The sequence below is a fragment of the Falco biarmicus genome, chromosome 2 (genome assembly GCF_023638135.1).
Source record: "Falco biarmicus isolate bFalBia1 chromosome 2, bFalBia1.pri, whole genome shotgun sequence".
Taxonomy (NCBI): Eukaryota; Metazoa; Chordata; class Aves; order Falconiformes; family Falconidae; genus Falco; species Falco biarmicus.
Window position 1 is genome coordinate 121,305,429 of NC_079289.1, and position 22,375 is coordinate 121,327,803.

Below are 22,375 nucleotides of genomic sequence, written 5' to 3' on the forward strand. Positions count from 1 at the left end.
TTGAGAAATTCAATACTGCTTGGGTTTCAGAAAGAGCTGTTAGTTTTTGCATCTCAGATAATGCTGTTTGTGATTTGGAGATCATGTTGTATGCTGATGTTATTTTGTTATTGTATGAGTCCTGAAAATCCTACTTGTGAAAGAAGTTCTGTGCACTTTTTAATGCACTTAACTTCATGTTCCCAAAACCACATCTGCTTAGATAGGTCATTAGCATTTTATTCTGATTAGTGTATTTGATACTTTCCCTCAGGCTCTTCAGGTGTTTCCCTTGTTGTTTCTGTCACGATGATGGGTATAGGAATCAAATTTTACTGTCAGTTTACGCCTGCTAAACTGCCTCTGTGTGTATCTACATGTCCACGGGTATGAACCCCCCCCCAAACAAAATAATACTGCTGTCTTTCAAACTCAGATGCAGCTGCCAATGTTCCTCCCCCTCATGAGATCTCCGCTGAGAGTCCTGCGGGTGGTACCATCCATGAGATCGAAGATGCAGACACTACTGTGAGTGTGTGGGTTTTTTCATTCACTTCAGCATTCTGTTGCCTTTCCTAAATATTATTCATGGTCATGTGCATTTCCTAGTACTTAAAGGTGTTGTATAGCATAGTGTGTTGACACAAATTAAGGTTTCATAAAAACAGGAAAGGAGCTTTAGAAAGTTTTAAATAATTTCCAGGGTAGGCATTTTTTCATTTGCAGAGGCTTTGCAGTGCCCCATCCCTGACAGTGAGAGAGAACAGATTAGTTGAGCTACCAGGTAAGGATTTTGCCGGTGACATGGGACTAGACAGGGAACGCCTAGGGCTTCTGACAGTTCCAAGAAGAATGCGCAGCGTTATTATTCCTGTGGAAACACAATACACCCCAAATCGGCTGTACTCTTGTTTCGAAGGTCTGCGTGGTACAGTTCTGCAGGACAGCAGAGAGGTGGCCTGGATAACCTTGAACATTCCTTCTGGTTTTCTGCTCCTTTTCCTCTGCTGACACAGACGAACTTCTATCCATCACCTTACAGTCACCCTTACCCTGATATTTAAGCACAACTCCCGACACAGGGAAGCCTACATACATCAAGTACTTAAAACGTCTCTGTAGCAGTGAGCTGGCCTTCAGAAGTGCTGACCACTACACAGGTCCCAGGGAAGTATTTGCTTCCAGGAAACAGCTCCTCTGGATTAAAATTTAAGCCCAAACTCTAGAATTCAGTTGCAGTATTCATGGGCCTATATGAGTCAAGAACATTTTGCAAACCAGTGGTACGAATCAGCTGGCTTTTGTTTTCTTATAAACATGAAACTCTCAGTGGATTTGCTGAGAAGCTTAGTCACACATGCTGCATATAAGTAGAAGCTGTTTTATGGTACTGGATTTAGCTGTGCACTGTTCTGTAACCTGGTATGGCCATGAAACAAAGCTGGGCCAAGCTGTACGTTCTTCTAGAGCTTTCAGAGCTGACTGGAGCTCTGGTATTGTCCTTCTAAGAATAAATACTGAATATGAAACAGGCAGACAGCTGCTGACTCAAGTCCAGGGTCTGACTTCATATTATGTACCAAGAGCCTTGGCGCTTTGATCCCGTGTACACCATTATTCTTTTTTGAAACAGAATTGCCTGAAGTATTTCTGCCTAAGCAGAGAATAGGACCACTCAGTAAATCAGAAATAAGCCAGAATTAGATTGCTGCTGCTACAGTGTTTTCACTCTGTGCAGTTACATCACACCTCATCATTGCTCTGTGCAGCCAAAACACATCGCCAGTTACAAGACCAAGAGTGAGCAAAGCTCACCTTCTGCACTCATATGTTGACTGTACTTTTGTTTTTGGGGGGCTGATAAATGATTGAATCTACATGGTGTTGCAAACAGCCATACAGTAGCAGCATATATATATACCTGCTAAGTGTGTGCCTCCCACATGCTGACCAGCTTTAAGTAGCATACCAGTCATTATGGTCCTTAACAAATTTATCTAGTAAAAAAAGGGATTGGGGGAGGAAGAGAATTTAACTAAAAATTTTTAAGAGTCCCTAAACAGTAAGTCACTCACTGGTGGCAGATAAACATTCTGGAGAAAGGTTCTTCCATTTCCTGCACCGTACATAACACGGGCTCCAGTTTTGCTGAAAAGATCTGTTTTGTTGGCACTCTTTCTTTCCTTTTTATTTGAGAAAAAGCAACAACTGGATGTAAATGGCCAAAGGCATTTGGCTATTTGGCTAAAGTTAACTTAAGCTAGCCTTCCCTGCCTCCAAATCTCAATTTTTTCTTTCAGAACAAAACCATGAAAGAAGATCTGGTTTTTCTCATGTCTTTCAGTATACCACAAGGAGTAGTGTGCTGGTTGTAAAATGCTGGGGAGCTAAGCAGAGCATGCTCTTCCTGTGTTGCTCAGTCGTTCGCATTAGATTAAAACCTGGAACTCGCTGCTCCCTGCGGCAGCCCCGACATCATGCTTGCGGGCTGTGTTGCACAGCCCCTGCTGTGGGGCTGCTTGGGCAGCTGCTCGCCTGCCAGGTGAAGCCCACCACTTCAGCTCAGCAGGGCCCTGCAGGTCTCCTGCTGCCTACTGGGTACCTGGGGTGTCCTTCGCTCACTGAGGCTGCTGTTCACTTACAGGGTGCGGCTCTTGATGTAGAGCTTGGCGAAGGTAACTTGTCTTCCAGGTGCAATAGGAAGTAGGAGCCTTGTGATAAATGAGTAAATTTGGGGTAAATGAGCTTGTTGCTGACTGGGCTCAGGTGAGCTGTCTGTGTATCCATAGCTGCACTTCCAGTTGCTATGGGAACATCCCACACAACTGGATTTCTGTTTGTAGCTGAGGTCAACTCGATAGCCTAGCACTAGAAATGTGCAAATGGAAAATAGAATTGTCTGCAATACAAGAGTTCTCAAAAAATGTTCTTGCTCAGTAGATTGCCTTGCTGGTTGCTGCCTGTGCCCCTGAGGACAGGCTCTACTCCATTACTGCACAGGGCAGGCGTGCGTGCTGATGGCTGAAGTGGGCGTGCTGTACTTTGCACCAGTTTTCGTGTGTCATTAAGTATATCCGTGACCATCAGTGTGGCCACCACTGCTGCCCTGAGGTGTTCCTGTCCGTACAGTATTGATGGAGAGGGCTCACGTTTTCTGCCCCATCACCAGCCAGAGAAGCCTCCAGGTTTGCAGCAGCTGGAGGAGCTTCTGGCCCACGTAAGAAAGACGTTTGAACCCAGGCTTAGGAATGTAGGGTACTGTTGACAGATGGCAGGTCATATGTGTACATATGTATCTAGGAATGCTTTTTACATGGAGTAAATCCAGGATAGGTAGGAAGCTGGTCTGTGGTGAGTAATGAGGATTTTTTTCTTATAAAAAACCTGAAAGTCAAAACAACAACAAAAGGCATTAAATCACCTGTTTTCTCCCATCTTCCTTCCCTTCCAGATCAATAATGAGATCAAGAAGCAGGATGAGAAGCTAGTGAGACCTGCAGCTGAGCAGATGGTAGAGTTCAGCATTCTGATCGTTGGTGAAAAGTACAGCGAGGAGCTGAGTGATCCAGCTGCTGCGAAGCATCAGCTGCTCTCTCATCAGTTAATTTCTCAGGTGACGACCTTCCCTGACTTCCTTTCTCCCTTGTTGGCCCAGCGAAGCAGCAGCAGCAGACAGCTCCTGCCTTAGGGCTGCCTGTTTCTCATGGGCTCTGCAGAACCAGCTTAGGGTTTTGTTGCCCGAGGTAGGCTGGAAAATGCTCACTGTGCGAATGGACGGACTGTGTGACACTGCGGCCTGTGACACGCTGCCTGAGGGAGCAGTGCCATACAGCCTGTGTAGCAGACCAGCGGCCAAAGGCCAGTTACTCTAGTTTTCTTTCTGTGTTTGCCATGAAATAACCTGCGGTCGTATTTGCAGGCAAGAGGTAAAAGTATGCCTTTGGGAGGCTCAGGAAATAATGCTGAACCCCTGAATTCAGACCTCACCTCAACAGGACCTTCCTGAAGGACTGACTGCGTGTGCACTTGCTCTCTCTCTCTCTACCCACACCCCCCACCCCCATATTCTAATTTCCTTAATTTACTTTGTGTTAGCAAAAGAACCTATCAGATGTTATTAACAAATGAAAAACATTCCCACTTACTTTAGTCCCTTTAAAGACCTGTTTCTGCCACGGCTGACTTTGGCCTTACCGCCCTGGCAGAATTTTTCAGTACCTCTCCCTGTCTGTGTTACTGCCGCAGAACTTTTAAACTTGCAGAGAAGTGACAAGATTGTTGTTTGCCTCTTGATGCAACTTCATTAGTTCTTAAAGTTTTAGGACTTGAAATCCTAAATTTTAAAGATACGGCTAACATTTCTCTAGTGGCTGGTCTGCCTAGAGTTTCTTTCAGTGCTTTCTTATCTCCTTGTCCAGTTTGAATTCTTGCATAATGCACTTGGTTTGAAACTGGGGAGTGAAAAAGATGATTTCAAGGGTCTCAGCAAACGAGCCTGCCCATGCTCTCAGATGGCAGGATGTGACTTGGCTGCGGTCCAGAGCCATCAGCCGGTGCTGGGGGGCAGCCGCAGTCGTGCAGCTGTAGCACAGCATCAGTGGGGAGTGCAGGCAGAAGGCTCGGGGCCACCAGCACTTGCCTGTGTGGGCACGCTCCGGCAATCCTACAGGTGCTGAGCACCAGGGCAGGACACAGGGTGTCCTGGCAATTACATGGTGTCCAGATTTTGGACTGTAGAAGAAAGTCTGGCATCAGTCTAGAGCATCTGTGTAGACAGAGTAGATGAGAGATGAGGAAACGGGAATAAGCTGCAAACAGCAGGATTCATTCATTATTTCTGCTCAGGAGCGACATTTCTTCCAATGAGTTGTTGTGCACTGCAGCGAGACGCTTTCTGGGATCTGGGCTGCTGAGACAACCCTTGCTCTTCAGTCACACCCGGAATCAGCAGTGCACGCGAGCACGTTTTAAAACTCTTCAGCCAGCTCTTAAGCACGCGCTTAAATCCCGTTGGAGTCAGTGGGAATGAAGCATGGTTTAGACTGTTAGGCACCTACTTCAAAGAAAAAATACATATGTGCATATGCATATAAATGTATACATATACACACATATGCAGGATTTATTAAAACTTGATTTCAAGTTAATTTAATTTTAATTAAAATGTAATGTTTTAATTTGTATGCTACACATAAAGTTACTGGCCCACCAGTATACAAGCGCATATTTAAAGTGCAATCATACTGCTGTCTCCTAGCTTTCCTCTCCCTGTTGTTTCCGATATTTTTCAAAATGTTGTCTACAGCAATGGTAATTTTATTACCGTCGTTCCCTGGGGCAGAGAGTTTGCTTTCCTTTCTCTTGGGAGAGGCACCTAGGGTGCCAAGCAGCAGCATGTCATGAGGCTTATCTTTTCTCTAGCTTTGCTTCTTTCTTAGTGCCACCCAGTTGGGGTCCTTTGTTGAATCCCTTTTACTGGGGCTAACCCTGTGCCAGATCCCAGGCCTGATGGGAAAGACATGTACCCTTCACTGCAGCCAGAAAGCATCACCCCAACTGTCACAAGTTGCTAGCATAGGCTAGACGTCTTAATTTTCCTAGTTGTGTGGCCAAGTAGCCATGCCATAGTGTGTTTGTGTAAGAAATGTCAGATGGGACAGAAGCCACCTGGCACACGGATGTTCCACTCCTTTGATCCCTTGCCTGGTTTTCTCTGTGCTTGGATAAAGAAGCTCTTGAAAAAAAGAAAGTCTGCAGTGCTTCAATTGTTTAAGTCTCACCAGAGACAGTTTAAAAATAGAGAGATTGGGGAGGGAAAGAAGAATTTGAGGAGTAAAAAATAATCCTCAACTGGCAAGGATCTTTTTGGAGGAAGAACAAAACTCCAAACAGGCATGAACCTTCAATGTTTTAATTCTTGGTTTTTGTCTTGTGTGACATAGCTGAATTAGGCCTGGATGTGCTGCCAGTTTGCTGCCCTCGCTTGTCTCTTGCATAGCGCTGCCATTCCCTCCTGAGCCCCTCCCGTGTTCGGGGCAGTGGGGACGAGCCGTGTTCTCCCTACAGAACACATCAGTGCCTCTTTGGGCTCTAAAGGTCCCTGTTGCTACAGCGGCCGCTGCTCCTCTTGTTTAAGTTGCTAAGGTCCAAAGCATTTTCCTGACTTCTTTTTAACTCGGAGAGGTTCGGGAGGGAATGGAAACCTTTTGGGCAGAGAAGACTGAGAATGAGAGAAGGGATGTCGTTTGCTATGGGCAGTGCAGATCTCTGCAGGGTCTGTTTGAATCTCTTTGAATCTCGCCCCGCCCTCTGAATGTTCCTGTATGGTTCTTGGGAAATGCTGGATGTTGTTGTTCTTACTTTCGCTTTTCCTTTTTTAGTAATGAAACAATGTCACTGAAACTCTTCTTCTGTAAAGAGAGAGAATATTTAACTGTTTTTCTCGTATTAGATATAACAGCTGAGATAATTTTTTTTTTTTGGTAAGAAAATGTTGAAAATACTTCTTGATTTTTCGTAAAAAATGACTAGGGTGGAGGAAATATGTGTTAATTTTTTGTTTTCTCCCCAAAATAGATCAGAAGTGTATTTGAAGGACTACCTGGATACAAAAGCATCCATATCCTGGATTACAGGTAAGCAGATGCTGACATGTGTGCAGTGACTGAAACTGATCATGGATGGGGGGGCGATGGGCTAGCGCCACACTTGGAAGAACATCGGGCATGTGTTGTTGGAGTCCCTGGGATGTATTAACCAAAGGACAAGTGCTTTCCTGTTTGGTACCTCTATACAGAGGTTGAAATGGAAATACAGAATTGTATGTAAATGTAATCATCTCTTTTTTTGCTCCTGGCATCCACCAGAGATTCTCACATGATACGCTTGCCTTGATTTTAAGACAAGGCATTCTTATTAAAGATTCCATCCTAACATTAAGAGTTCTTTTCTAATGTAAAACTACTATCTGATACTTCTTCAGTACTATTGACGTGTCCTAGTATTAAACAAGGAAGAACACAAAAACCTTTTTGGAAAAATGTGTATTTAATTTTTTTTCAACAACTTAATATTAATTTGGGATGCCTCTAAAGGTTGGTGTTTAAGATGTGTAAAAGTCTTTTTTTTTTTCTTTGGCCAAAGCAAAGGTGGGTGAATAGTTTGATAAGTGATACGCAATGTTTTAACTCTCTTTTTTGGCTGGAATATTCTAGCTAGAATACAGGCAGCCAAGGTGAGAAAGGTTTTATGGTTGGAACCCTAGGCTGCATTCGATTTCCAGCCTGGAAGGTAGCAAACCCTTCCATCTTGGTATCTGCAGTCCAATACATCTGCAAGCTCTTGGTTCCTTTGAGAAGGCAAATAAAAGGTTGATATTTCTGGCAAAGTATCAGAGCCCTGTACTCTGCTGTGCAAGACAAAAAAATGTGTTTGTAAACTAAACCTTTAGGTAGGATTAGTGCACCTTGATTTTCTGACAGCAATTTACCTGCATTATTTGCAGTAATTGCGATGGCTCTGCTCTGCTGATTCCTTGTGACCAACAAGAAGTATCTCAGTTCACTGAAAGTAGATCAGTTACGTAGCAGAGTAACTATGCAGCTTATAACTATTTTGCGGTATGCTTTTTCAAATTTGTATGCCCTGTAGAATAACCAAAGCAAATTTGTTAAATTTGGAAGACTTGAAGGAAGTGATAACATTGATTTAACAGGTTTTGCTGTTGTTTTGTTGTGTTTCTATATGCAGACCTCCTGAGGACGGCAGGTAAAGACAATTTTTTTATAGATATTATCATCATACAGCTGGAAAAACATGCTTAGCTGGAGGGCACTGTGGGGGATTTGTAGTTTTGGCTCCAGTGAGATAGTTATCCAGCATAAATATTATGTGAGGGGGTTCTACCAGAAACTGCAAGTCACTAATCTGTTTTGATTATGGATAAATGTAATTTGCTTATTTAAGTCCTAATCATAAAAAACTACTTGGGGAAAATCTTCTTAAACACAAGTCAGCTACTGGGCTAACTTGTGTACGGGAGTGTCTTTTGTGAAGAAAACAAAATTGCTTAATGATGACTCAAGGTCTTTATGCTTTGCAAGAAAGTCTTGAGCAGGTATGGAATGATTATTACAGAAATTAAAGTAGGTAAGAAAACCATAGCTGTCCAGCAAAGGCAGCTGGCTTGGCTACCTCAAGGCCAGAGGTGCTGCACATCTTTGCAGTAGTTTTGTAAACGTGACTGAGCAAAAGATGGGATCGGTCTGGACTTGGGTTTCATCAGACATATGGAGGTTAAGCATCCAAAATTCCCCTCCTTTGAGTATTTTAAGAATTTCATAAGACAGAAAATGAACTGCAGCCTTTAACTTGATGAAAGGCTCTTTTGTGTCTTAGCAAAGGCATAGCCAGTTTCCACAAACAGTTTTACAGAGAATGAGCATTTTAACTTTAGATGAAAGGGTAGAAAACACAACTCTCTTCACAAACAACAGTGCCTTAAAGCCACCCTCTCCTACTCTGCACTTCTGCAGGCTAATGCATGCAGCTATTCACAGCGGCTGTGTTCCAAGCACCAGATGTTTTAGCCCTTTCCAGACAGATGAGGGTGTCGTAGTTATTCGTTAGGAATTATTAACTGCAACTGACAGCACAGTTGTATTAAGCTTCAATGTTACTTCTGGGGAACATACTGTGTTCAGTCTTTGCTGTGCCTTTTCACTACTGCTGACTTTTTTTTCCCCTGCTGCCAGTGAGCGCCCAGGTGAGCCTTTGGTGGGCTCAGTTCCATGACACAGCCAGCAGCGAAGCTCCAGCGGCTCCTGACACACAGCAGTCAGCGTTTGCTGATTACGCCTCTGTTGTGTCTGGTGCTGGGGCTTTGGAGGCTTCTCTGAGGAGAGCCATCCTTTAGCAATCCAGTCCAGCTCTGTGGAATGAAGAGGACCTGTCTTTGGAGCACATTTTTCTAACACTTCTTAGTTTACTTCATGTTCTTGCTGTGCCTGGTGTACAGGCAAAACATGATATATTTTCTAAAGCTCCCCTGTGCTTATGCCCAGGGCATGGTAACGTGATTGCTGCCTACGCTGTCACGTGGGAGGGGACATCCAGGCATCTTTGGGAAAAGAAAATGGAGGAGGGCTGATATGAAAAAGGCTAAGCTGTACACAGATGCAAAACGTAGTTAAAGAATAAATGATCAAATGAGTCTAGAAAAATGTTCCCAATGTTGAACTCTATTAAATAGCATCTCATCACTATTAAAGACGTGAATTCAAGTAGATTGATGCTGCACAGTGACGGCGATCAGGGCTCCCTCCAGCTACAGTAGGTTGCTACTATATACAGCCTGGTTTTCCTGGCTGTTTTCATACCTCAGAGCCGTTCCCATCATTTGGCATGATCTTAAAGTTGTCACTCACAGCGCTGCGTGCCGGTGGGCCCGTTGATAATGCTAGCAGAAAGCCAATGTCCTGATCTGTCTGCCGCGCTCCTGCTGGGGCCAACCTGACAGCAGGTGCTGGTAGCCTTTTCCATGAGGACTTTGCAGTGCTGGAGAGCACAGGCAGGCAGACACAAGTGTGAAAAGAATTACGTTGTTTTTATTTAGGATCCTTTAAAGTAATATATTTTTATATTAAAAGAGAGTATTGACACAGTAATGACCCCACATTTCTTGGGGGGGAAAAAAAAAATCACACTGTTTGCTATACATCGGAAAACCTTGCATCTCTTATCTGTGTTTTTTCTCTTTGTACAACTGAAGCGGGGTGGAAGTTCGCTATGCTGTTATGTTTGATGGAAAAGCCATCAGCAATGCCACCTGGGACCTCATCAACCTTCATTCCAACAAGGTGGAGGACAACTCCTTTATGGGCATAGAGGATAATCCAACAGTTGTGTACACTATTAGTGACTTCCGAGATTACGTTGCTGAAATACTTCAGAAAAATGCCTTGCTTGAAAACACGTCCTTGTCTTTAGACCCTAACTCTCTCCAGCTTACTAATGGTGGGTATTAATTATGATGCACTGGTTGGCCATGCATCTGCAGTTTTATAAAATAAATCTCAGATGAGTTAATTATTCAGCTGCTCTCTGAATAATTAAAAGGAAACAACAAAACCAACTGTTTTGTAGCTTGTTTTGCTCTGATCTTAACCAGGCTAAGCCATTAGCAGTAGTATCCCCTTCTTAATCCATTAATTTGCCTCTTAGGTTTTTTTGTTCTTTGACACAGAGGTTTGTGGTATGCAATTTTGGCAATACTTCCAAAAATTAACAGGACTAGAAGGGGAAACATGGTTCACATGATGCTTGCTGCACCAAGATGACCTTCAGCTGAGTAGCCATGTGCTGGCCTTGAGCAGGCGAAGGGAATGGCTGCTTTACTGCTGAATGTTCCAGAACCCTGCTGGAGGTGGCGGGGCAGTGCTGCCTGCCCCTCTGCTCTCCTCTGCCCTCAGTACTTCCCGTCAGTGATCCGAGGGCATTTCCAGAAACAAAATCTTGCTGGCAAACCTTTGGAAAAGATTTTACTTCCAAATCTGAGATGAGGGAGGTTTTTCAGTCACTCTTCCAAAGCAGCTTCCCCGCACTGCTACTGCAGCCTTTAGATCCCAAGTATTTTTATTTCCACAGTGAAAGAAATACTACACCCGGCACCAGAAGACCCATCCTGGATTACTGAACATCCAGCTGTGCTGGGGCGCCCGGAGCTTGACGTGAGTACAGTCGTGAGTACAGTCCAGTTCCGAGTGACAGCCTGTGGACACAGCTGAGCAGCTTAACTCGGCAGGGCAGAGCCGCAGCCAGCACCCAGCGCTGCCTGCCCTGTTGCTCATGCAGAATAAGCAGTAAGGCAGGCACACCTTACACAGGGGTAAAACCTCTGGTGTCATCTCTCAGCTGATAATTTGGTATCTCTTGTGTAACGGTTTCCCGTGATTGTCTTCCATCACCTGGCAGCGCCGTGCTCCTGGCTGTGCAGCCGGGCCTTGCTTCTTGGGCTTCCTTTGTCATAACGGTCAGACTGAATTGCTCTAAAGACATGATTCTTCCCGCAGTACTGCCCGCCTTTGGAAGGCGAGAAACAGACGTCAGCACTAAGGCTGGCTGGAGGAGGTCAGATGGTAATTTCCATATGCTCCTTCTGTTACTGTATTGCTCTCACTGAAAGTTCTCAGGTCAGTTTTAAAATGATGTCTATCCCCTTAATGCCAGCAGAGGAACCACAGAAAAGTAATAGGTGGTGGTTTCTTTTTTTTTCTTCTTTTTTTTTTTTTTTTTTTAATCCCCTCTTGAAATTGTGATTACCTTCTCTGATGACCTCTGGAACAACAGAGTCAGGACACAGGCTGAGGTTCCCCATGGGACAGGAGACCTGGCTTCCCTGACCATGTCTGTGCGATGCAGAGGGACCAAAGGCGGTGCCAGCTCTGCCAGCAGCTGGGGCGTCTGAATGGGGGAGCCGTGCCCAGCAGGCTTCTGCTCCGTGTGTGGTTGTGGAGCAGAGATGTGCCTTCCAGGGGGAAGTGAGCTCATCTTGTGCCACAAAATCCAGGTCCCCCTGTGCTTGACAGCAGGTTTTCGCCAAGTTCACGATGAGATAAGGTTGTGAGCACAGACACATTTAATTTCAGGCCAACTTCTTAGATTTTTATGGAAGTAAAATCTGCATTTGCTTCACAGAACCCGAATATTCTTGTCAGTACAGTCACAGGTATAACATCCTTAATTTCAGGCCAGTTTTCCCCGAGTTTTAAGAACTTATCATTGATGTCTAAAATGCAAATTCATATGGATTTGCCATAAATGGCTTAAACATGGTGTGGATAAACGTGAATTTAACTCATCTTTCAGGAAAGGGCTTTCTCTTTGCTAGAGCTATATAACTAGATTAAAATGTTGCAGATGTTTATTTCAGTAAGACGGAGAGTTCTGCAATCTTTACACTCTATCCGTGGGTGCTCGGATAGATGTGCAGGCAAGATTTTAGAGCAGAGGCAGCTTTGCAACAATAGATTTTTTAAATCAGGTTTAGGGAATAGTGCGTACAAGTAAAATCCGGAAGTTACGATTTTCTAATCATGGACTATGAGTAATAATGTCATTTATGTCTTTAGTCAAAACCTCTAATAATGTAAAAGATATTGAGTGTATCCAAACAACAGCTGGCTACAATCTGCAATACATAGATAATTTGGGAAGTAACTTGAGATAAATTCAAGAAAATCAAACAGGCTTAAACAATAAACAAGGCTGAATAGATTAGTCAATTACTTCCACAGGTGTCAAACCTTTCTGGTTCCAAGTAGATGCTGTTAAGTAGAACCGTTACCTATGAAAAAGAATTTTGCTATTATTTTTCTTAGGTGATTTAAGTTGGACTTGTATTATCATACATACTCGTGACATAATGTGGGACTGTCATGACTGTCTAATTGCTAGCAGATGGTACCAACTGATCATTAATTCTTTTCTTTGAGCTTTACAGCTTTTAAAAGCTGAAGAAAAAATCAAGTCTAGTTTTTGAAATCTGTATTTTCTTGTTATTTCTGTTGAGTTGTAACAGGTAGAATGCTCTAGCTTGCTGAATGCAATGCTTTTCTGGCAGCAGAAAATGGAAAATCAGGGAGGGGATTCAGCATTTGCAGTCATCTGTCATATTTGTAAGCCTTTCAAAAGACATTAGCGAAAACCAGAACTTGCCAATATGATATTAAACTTGTTAATATAATATATTGCACTGTAATAAGAATCTTTGAATAATGTTAGTTGTCATAGGAACATCTATCCACATTCAAGTAAATGAAGTGCAATATCTGGCAACTAAATGCTTACATAAAAAAAAAAAGTATTAAGACACTATTGCTAGTTGTCCTTATTCATTCTTTATGGAATTTATATGTGTAATTTGTTTCTAATTTTGCACAGTAACTCTTTTAGAGCTTTATTTATAGTGGTTAAATTTGCCCAAAAAAGATAATTGCTGTAGCACATGTCTGTATGGTGTATATATACTTTTCAACTGATTGTTAACCATGTAAATGAAAAAAATGTGTGTAGACTGTGGTGTCATAACAACTGGCTGCAAAAATGTGATCAATACAGGACAACAAATAATTTAAGAAAAATACCTGAACTGGCTTGTTTCCAAAGTGATTAAATGCAGCTTGAATGAAGTTGAAAAATCTAATTCACCCATATTTCAGCCAGGAGTAAAATTTAAAATTGAAAAGTATTTGGACTCTTCCTGGTATTCATGCCGGCCAAGTCGCAGAAAGAGATTAGACAGGAGTGGTAAGCTAGGGAAGTGGTTAAAACAGTTTTGGACCGTAATATGTATTACAGAAACCTATGCCCGCTGCCCATGTAACTTTACCCATCACCATCAGCGGCTGGTTAGCGCTTACTAAATTGCTGCTTCTTGAAATTGTTTGGCAAGTTTTCATCCCTCAGGTGTTTTTTTGTCCTTATCAGACTGTTGCAAGGGGTTGATATGTGGGCAGGTACCCATGTGAAGCACTAATTCCTGAGTTTTAGGCAGTCAGCTTGCTTCTGTAGCCTTGACCTAATAACTTAATTTCTTCATTGTGTTTTCCCGGCAGAATTGCCTCATGAGACACCGTGATAGCATATTTAAGGATGAATACAGTGCTAAGCATTCCAGCCGTAAACCTAATACTGATTGGGGCACGGAGCAGTAAGCAAGCGGTGTGCAGAACGGAAATTTAAAAACAAATTATTTTTGCACATTTCAAGCAATTCACAAATTCATTGTGCATGCTCTCTTGTTCATCTTAACTGCTGATTATTTTTTAATTATTATTTTCTGCAAAGGCATATCAGCTTTGAGATGAAGTTATTCTGGGTTCTAAACATTCTTTACGTTATGGTCTTTCTTCCCATATGCACACGCTGAGAGGTAGCAGCACGTGCCCACAGGGCACGCATGCATTCAAGTTCAACTTCTGAACTGTTTTATGTATCACAGTAATTATAGTGTTGCAGTCACTATATTGATTATGTAGCTGATGAATAATAGCTATTTAAGAGCCCTTCTTTAAGTGCCAAAGGAAGGCAGGCAGTACCACGCGCACTTATCTTAAATCAGCATCCAAGAGATCCCTCTTTTCAGTGAGGACAGGAGGTGGGGTGGGGGCAGGCGGCCAGCCTCCCACTGCCACAGGTGAGGTTGCACTCCAAACGATCCCACCAGCTTCCTCCCCTTTTAGTGGGCATGGCTGGGCATGACAGTGTGTCACGGGATGTGCGTGTGGTACGTACACTGCGCATGGGTACATCCCTGCCCCCCCCAGCGTGGCCCCGGTGCCGGCCGCTACCCACGCCGCTCCGTGCGCAGCCCCACATGGACAGCCGCTGCCTCCCCAGCAGGAGTGGAGATACTAACGGTGGGTTTGTGTTCCAGGACAGCACCTTTCTAGCTGAACGCCCTTCAGCAGATGAATCGACTGTCAGCAATACCCTGCCCCTGGATTTCACCAAACCAGATTCCCCTTCAGACGGCGGCCAGACCAGTGACAATGAAATCCAGCCAAGACCAGAAAATCTGGTCTCTGAGACCAGTTTGGCGCCTGAGGCACCGCTCTCCTTGGAGGCTGATGTCGCTTCTTTGCCTGATGGGCTGAATTTAGAGGATGGGAACCAGAGTCCTCGTTTGGTCACCACACCAGCATTAGGGCGTGATTCTGTGGACACCCTGGAATGGCTTCCAGCCCCCAGCTCTTCAGATGGTAAGTTAATGCCACTGCCTGAACCCTTCGTGTGGCCGGCAGCATTCCCTGACGCTCACCAAAGGTGTATAGTTCGCCAAAATGACTTTTCAGAAACATCTGAAAAATTGGGTCTTTCCCTGATAGTTTTTGCCTTTCCTGTGGTGCACCGTATCCGAGGTCAATGTGCTGTGGTAAAATGTTTGTAACGGCTACTAATGCCCGTTTGCCCCTTCAGGAACCAGCACGCACACGGTGCTTTTTCAGTTGTATAGAATTATTTCGCTGTGTCTGAACTTGGCCCATAGATGATCCAAATAAAAAGTGGGAGAGGTCAACAGGGGTCCTTCTGACTTTGGCATACAAAGGCCAGGATGTATTATGGGAAACGAGCTGAATACAGATCTACAGACAGTAAAATGAATGCATCCTGACACTTTCTATCATAAATAACAACTAATTGGAAATTTATTTTTATTTTTAGTGTTTGAAGACACTGGACCATCTGAAGACCTTTTGCCTTCAAGTCGTCCTCACCTCGTGCCTGAAGAACCTCCATCTACAGATGACTATGCAGCTCCCCTGCCTTCTGCACCAACAGTGGCCTCTTCGTCAGTCGCAGAGACTGGTATTAAAGAAACAGCATCTGCTGAGAAGGAAGCAGGAGCTCTGGGTAGCCCTGCAGGCAGTAACAGCGCAGGCTCTGCATTGCCTGAGTCTGTGGAAGAAACTCGTTTTCCCTTGGAAGTACACCCTATGGAAAACGAAACTGATATGTACCTTGGAGTTATAAATGACGACGGGTCTGGTTCCACTTCTGATGGTTCAGGAAAAGAAATGGAATCAAATATTTGGCCTTGGGAAGAAGCAACGCTAGAACCAGTTTTCTACCCTGGTCCTGACACCTGGGTTGAAGATGACAATGAGTCCTTGTTAATCAGAAGAGAGGATATTTCTGATGGCATGATCTTAGACTATATTCTTAACTCTAGGAATAAATTAGATGATGATCCTTCCAAAGATGAGAATGAAGGCACAGCTAATATAAAAGAGGATTTCCTCAACGAGTCTGAAATATTTGTCTTTCCAGAGACTACAACTCAGCAGGTGCCTCTGTTACAGACATCATCTGTGGAACCGTCTACACAGACAGAAACACTTGGCATGTACGAGTCTTCTTTTGTTAAACCGTCCTTGGTTCTGGAGCCTTCAGTGGACCATTCCTTTTTAGACATGCCAACCGGAGTGACCCCTGGGTCACCACACAGTACACTTGCACTGCCTGTGGAAGACAGTCTCCTTACATCTACAGGGACCGTCAGAACAGAGCAACCTGAAGAGTCCAGTGTAGGTCAGAACTTCATTTCTGAAGCAGATGAACACCAAAGCAAAGACAGGCCAACGACAGAAGAACTATTCACAGTGGAGCGGGCAGATGGAACTGAAGCTGCTACAATAGGCCACTTGGACACAAGCTCTTCAGAAGCTATTCTGACTGCAGATCCTTCCATGGTAAACCCTGATGCTTCCGTGGAAGAGCAGCACACCCTAGATTCGTCGTTGGCAGGCCGAGATGTTACTGGGTCAGCAGTGAAGAAACCAGCTAGCGTCTGGCCTACTGCCAGAGCCCTAGAAAACTCACTGGATCAGATGGCGCCATCAGCAGCGCCAACTGCCACTCGAGTTTCAACTGCAGTTCCTCCAGTGATACATCAGACCACTGCTCTAGGGGGCTTCGCTGGGCAGGGCAGTACGGACCATGGCACGCACGTTTCCATGAGTCTCAGCACCATTATGAACCCTCACATAACGGTGAGTGTAACAGGCGCTGCTGAGCTTCCGTCCCATCTCTCTCCTGTGGGATCCATGGCATCCTCTGCGGCCACAACAAAGCTGGGAGATGAAGTGACGAGAGCCCTGAATGTCGCAGCGGAGCTGGACCGTGTGAGCACTGCCCGCGTCTCCCCCGAGCTGACTGAGGAGGGAAGGAGCATGACAGAGAGTCATGTGGAGCTCACAACTCGCCTCCAGTCCACAGAGATGGCCAGCATGGCTTGGGCCACACATGAAAATCGTGACAGTACCCCTGTCCCATCACGAGCTCTAGTTGTGTTTTTCAGCCTTCGGGTTACCAACATGATGTTTTCAGAGGACCTGTTCAATAAAAACTCCCCTGAATACAAAGCATTGGAGCAGCGGTTCTTGGAACTGGTAAGAATCACTTCTGTACTGAATGTCTGTGGCCAAACAGACAAAAAATTTTGGTAAGAGTTCATCTGCTTGCTTTTGCACAGAGCAACTCAAGACTGGTCTTTACAGATATGATTTCTGTTCCTCTGTGGGAAAATTCTGCCTGCAAGTGGGGTGTGGGGGGTGTTGTTTGGCTTCTATTCAGTCAGTGTCTCCAAAGTGTCTATTTTTTTAGTGCTATGGACCAGATGCTCTGCTTGTGTCAATAAATGTAGCAGCGTACCTGGGGTCCCTACACACTCCCCGTACCTGCTTCCAGAGTGCTTTGTATTTAGCTGGGGGTGGGGGGAGAGAATAAACGGGGGCTGTGGCGATGCCACCTTTCTGCAACATTCAACCCATCCCAAGTAACAGGTACTTCAGGGAACTCAGCAGTTCCTAAACTGATGGCTAGTGAATCCCCCCAGCAGTTATACAGCAATGAATGTCAGATTTTAACCTGGGAATTGCCCTCTCCCAACCGGAACGAACGTTTTGTTGTGGAAGATGGAGGGAAGGAGAAGGGAGGGACGGGGACATACTTGAAGGGAACACCCCATCAAACCATGAGCATGCCTGGTGCTCGGATCAAGGCAGAGCACTACGTGTATCCCGAGAACTGTATTTCTGATCTGCAGATTTTTGGACACTTGTCTGCGTGTGGGCAGCGGGCTCCTGGCAGGCTGCCTGCAGAGGCCCCCGCTGGGCAGTTCTGCTGGACAGCACAACACAGAGCCCCGCTGTCTGGTGTGGTAACAGTGCAGCTGCCTCCAGCAGTGGTGCAGCCATACAGCTCTTCCACCCCGTCCCCTGTGTTGCAGCTGGTGCCCTACCTTCAGTCAAATCTGACGGGCTTCCAGAACCTGGAGATCCTGAACTTCAGAAATGGCAGCATTGTGGTGAACAGTCGAATGAAATTTGCCAAACCTGTGCCTCGGAACGTTACCAATGCTGTGTACATGATCCTGGAAGACTTCTGCAACACTGCATATCACACCATGAACCTGGCCATCGATAAATACTCCCTGGATGTGGAATCAGGTAAGGATGGCAGGGGAATGCAGTTTAGAGCCAAGGGATTTAAAGCAACTTCTACTTCAAGAACTCACTAAGGATCCCAGTGGCTCAGGACACGGCTCGCTGCTTTTCACAGGCTTGGCTTTAGAAAGAGTCTTTCAGAGAGTTCAACCAAACCAACGCATGAAAATCTGTTAAGGGACTAAAGAGATCCAAATCTGAGTGAATCCAGACTGAGCAAACTGTATGGGGCCCATACAGAAATATGGGGACAAAACCAGCTCACGTTAACACTCTGTGTAACGCCACTGCACTTTCACGGGGGAGGGGAGGGGCAGACTGGCCAGCCGGAGCAGTGGTGCCCATCTCCCTTGCGCTTAGTTTCACATGTGGTTTGAACTTACTCCACGGGGTGGGCACTGGCACAGGTAACAGCTGCTGCCTCACTCCTGCGGTGAGCTCTTGTTGCACAAAAAAGTCACAGGCCCTCTTAGTTCACTTTCTGATACAGGGAGAAAGTTTCCTCTCGGTCCACGTTAGCCAGTAGTTTACCATGTCAGCAACTCTGAAATCTTTCCTCTTTGAAGGTTAGAGGAAAATAATGGTGCTGCCCTGTTGGCAAATGGCAGCTGTTGTTCCAAGGTAGCTCTCTTACAAAGATGGTCTGATTAGCGTGACGCATCTTCTGGTTTTGATCATTTAACTGCATGCCAGAGTGAGGTATCTCAAATGCTACGCACCTTCCTTGCAGACACAAAGGCAAATCCCCTCACAGTAAGTAGTGAGTGCCCACAGTCCCTGTGCCCCCCCTGTATGCCGCTTAGGTTTTCTGTAACAAGAAATACTGGAGATCAGCTGTGTTTTACTCATTTGCAAAATACAGTTCCAGCAGACAGAGAACATCTGAGTACTGCACATTCCAATAAGGAAAAGAGCACTTTATACTTGCTTTTTTGATTGGCTTGTTGGGTGGTCTTAGCTGTAGCACTGACACGTGCTGTGCAGAGGAACACATCCTAGTGCTTGTTCACCTTAGCAGAACCTGCTGTAACTCAGGGAAGGTGCGTGCTGGATTTCTGTGGGTTATTTTAACTAACAGACCATTAGAGAAAATGGCAGCAACCAGCCAGCACTTCACCTCAGTTGAGGTTCTCCTCTGTTGTTACGATTTTCCGCTCTGTGTGTTCTCAGGTGAGCAAGCAGATCCCTGCAAGTTCCAGGCCTGCAACGAGTTCTCTGAATGCATAGTAAATCGCTGGAGCGGGGAAGCTGAGTGCGTCTGCAATCCTGGCTACCTGAGCATCGACGGGCTGCCGTGCAATAGTATTTGTGATCTGCAACCAAACTTCTGCCTGAACGATGGGAAGTGCGACATAAGCCCTGGGCAAGGGGCCATCTGTAGGTAGGTCAGTCCTGCTGTCTGAAGTACATGTGTCCCATATGGAAACCCCGTACTGCCTCCTCTGTTGTAGCATTCTGCAAGACTGGTCCAAAATTCCATAAGGTAACGTGTAACAAGTGAGAGGAGAATGATTATCATTCACATTATGCTGCTGCTGTATGGAAGTTCCAATATTAACATTACTTTTCCTTGTCTGTATCAGAAATGAGACAGCAACATATTTATTTAATAGAATATAAACATCAGGAAATAAAACTAACCAGGAAAAATGGTAGTTATGGAACATACTCAGTTGTTCCAATAACCTTCATTGACCTTTAGGGCCAGAATTTATCTCCAGAGGTCTTTTCAAGTAGCAAAGTGTTAGATAATGTCATAAAACATATGAGACTTAATTCCAACACTAAAATTTGTATCTGAAAGGCATATTCATACACTTGACCAAGAACACTATTCTTTATACATTTATGCTGTAAGTCATGAAAGTACATCATTGACCATTTGGGAAAAATCACATGTGGTTCATAAAAAGGTCAAGGCACAGACCCCCTGGCTCAAATTTTTGCTTTTAAAAACATCCAGATGCATTTGAACAGGATCTCAGCAATTTACAGGCAATGAAAAAGACTTTGTACGAGACAGAGACAAACTGATGCTCCTTCCGACATTGCACATGATATTCTTTTTTTTTAAAGTTTACTTAGAATGTCTCTGAAGTCAATATTAGGAGTCCTAGCAGTTAACAGCAGAAATAAAAATGTTTCTAAAGCTATAAAGATGGATATTATCGTGGCTGTATTACATTACCTGCTTCTAATTAACACTATTATACAAATCTGATAAAATTTGTATCTGAACTCAAGCATGCTCTGGCTAGTATTTGTAAGAACATTTTGAAAAATCTGAAGTATTGCACACTATTTTCAGAAACTACTTCAGATATTTATGTTAAAAGACTTATTACTGATGTTTCTTATTAATAAGGCTCACTGCTGTGAGTGGTCATAATACCTTACAGTTCCTTGAGTTTTTATAGCAAAAACTTCCCCACACACATAATGCAAATGTATTATTTTTACTGTATATTTAAAGACATTGACATTTAAGTCCTCGTGTTCAAAACCACAGCAAGGCTGAAATACTGAATGCTATTTTGGGCAACGATTCCAAAGATACAATTTTGGATGCACACTTCTTTCTAGTCATTTATTTTATATATTTATTTAACTAATAGTTGCAGACTTCACTGTGCTGTAAACATTCTGTTCATTTAAAACACCTTCATCTGTATTTACATTACAAGATGCTTGATACGTCATGTGCAAGGCTCAACCAAGGCGTAACTTTTTACTTAGTTTAAACACCCTCCAGTTTTAACATATCACAAGCTACTCTAAATTGCATAAACCACAGGCTTTTTCCATCACAAATGCGTTATCCTTTTATTGTTTTACCTATCTTCACTCAATTCAGTAATTGGGATTGTTCAGTGGGGAGACCTTATTGCAGCCTTGCAATCCTTGAAGGGGGATTATAAGAAAGATGGGGACAGACTTTTTAGCAGGGCCTGTTGTGGTAGGACAAGGGGGAATGGTTTTAAATAAAAAGAGGGTAGATTCAGACCAGATACAAGGAAGAAATTGTTTACTCTGAGAGTGGTGAGGCACCAGAGCGGGCTGCCCAGAGCAGCTGTGGGTGCCCCATCCCTGGCAGGGCTCAAGGCCAGGCTGGACGGGGCTGGGAGCAGCCGGGGCTGGGGGAAGGGGTCCCTGTCCCTCACAGGAGGAGGAGGAAGGGGTTGGGACTAGATTACCTTTAAAGGTCCCTTCCAACTTTTTGGATGATTCTGTACCAAAAAGGCAGTTCACAATAATAATAGAAAGTTGGTGCTTGAACATGCAAAAGTATTTACTGAGGTGACTTAACTGAGGCCACGTCGTGACAGGAGGTCAGATACATTCACATTAACAAAAGCTTTTGCTGCTGTTAAATTTCCCTGTGTTTCTTGGTTGCAGGTGTCGTGTGGGAGAGAACTGGTGGTACAGAGGGGAGCACTGTGAAGAATACGTGTCTGAGCCACTGGTGGTTGGTATTGCAATTGCTTCTGTGGCAGGATTCCTTCTTGTGGCTTCTGCTGTCATCTTCTTCTTGGCCAGGACCCTTCGAGACCAGTACACAAAGAGTGACACAGAGGACTCACAGGGGTAAGTGACACCATCTGATATTTTAACACACATCTGCTACAATAATGATCATTGTTGTAAGTCTTGTATCATGCAGCTGACAAGCAACAGAATGTACAGGCACCTTCAAACGTCAGGCTTCCTTAACCTGTCTGCTGCCCTTCCAGGCTGCAGGGAAGCTCACAGTGTGTTTATTGCTCCCTCAGGCAGGGTGACAGCCTCTCGTCCATTGAGAACGCAGTTAAATACAACCCCATGTATGAAAGCGATACAACTGGCTACAGCCATTATTACCGGAGATACCCTCAGCTAACCTCCTACAGTTCTACCAGTGCAGAGACATCCACAGACTACAGCAGTGAAGAGATCAGGCACATTTATGAGAACAGTGAGCTTACTAAGGAGGTAAATGACCTTGTTTTCATAGTGGCATGGAAAAGATCGTGTAAACAGTAAGCTTATTCCACATTTGCAACCTGAAAGCTGGGCCCAGTCTTTCCCCAGTTTCAGCTCTAGATGAACAAGTTGCAACTATGGCTGCTGCAACTACTTAGGAGAAGAGAGAGAGGATTTCTTTCCCTGCTTGCTGTTAGGTACAGAGAAAGGAACTGAGTGTGTTCTGGCCTCTAATGAATTTCACATGATAAAGGAGCGAACTGCTTAAGTAACTTCACGGGAGTTGAGGAGGATCACGCTATGGCTCGACGCAGCCTTTAGCTTTTAATGCCAACTACCTTATTTAAGAACAGTTCTACAGTGAAAACTTGTCGCATCTAGGCCTTTTTTTCCTTTTTTTTTTTTTTTTTTTTTTTTAAAGTTTAGATGTT

The 22,375-nt window shown here is 44.3% G+C and overlaps 1 protein-coding gene across 5 annotated transcripts in view; it reads left to right on the forward strand.

Moving 5' to 3' along the window:
* IMPG2 (interphotoreceptor matrix proteoglycan 2) overlaps positions 1 to 22,375 on the forward strand; it is a 60,452-nt gene that overhangs the window by 36,281 nt on the left and 1,796 nt on the right. For 2 of the 5 annotated variants that reach the window (XM_056327323.1, XM_056327325.1), the window contains exons 7-18: positions 416 to 507; positions 3,431 to 3,592; positions 6,556 to 6,614; positions 7,729 to 7,746; positions 9,749 to 9,993; positions 10,624 to 10,718; positions 14,414 to 14,738; positions 15,202 to 16,928; positions 17,768 to 17,987; positions 19,155 to 19,365; positions 21,381 to 21,569; positions 21,755 to 21,953. In XM_056327323.1, coding sequence (XP_056183298.1) covers positions 416 to 507; positions 3,431 to 3,592; positions 6,556 to 6,614; positions 7,729 to 7,746; positions 9,749 to 9,993; positions 10,624 to 10,718; positions 14,414 to 14,738; positions 15,202 to 16,928; positions 17,768 to 17,987; positions 19,155 to 19,365; positions 21,381 to 21,569; positions 21,755 to 21,953 — 3,542 coding nt within the window. The remainder of the gene's footprint in view (positions 1 to 415; positions 508 to 3,430; positions 3,593 to 6,555; positions 6,615 to 7,728; positions 7,747 to 9,748; positions 9,994 to 10,623; positions 10,719 to 14,413; positions 14,739 to 15,201; positions 16,929 to 17,767; positions 17,988 to 19,154; positions 19,366 to 21,380; positions 21,570 to 21,754; positions 21,954 to 22,375) is intronic. The other 3 variants (XR_008820015.1, XM_056327326.1, XM_056327324.1) reach the window with 2 other exon arrangements.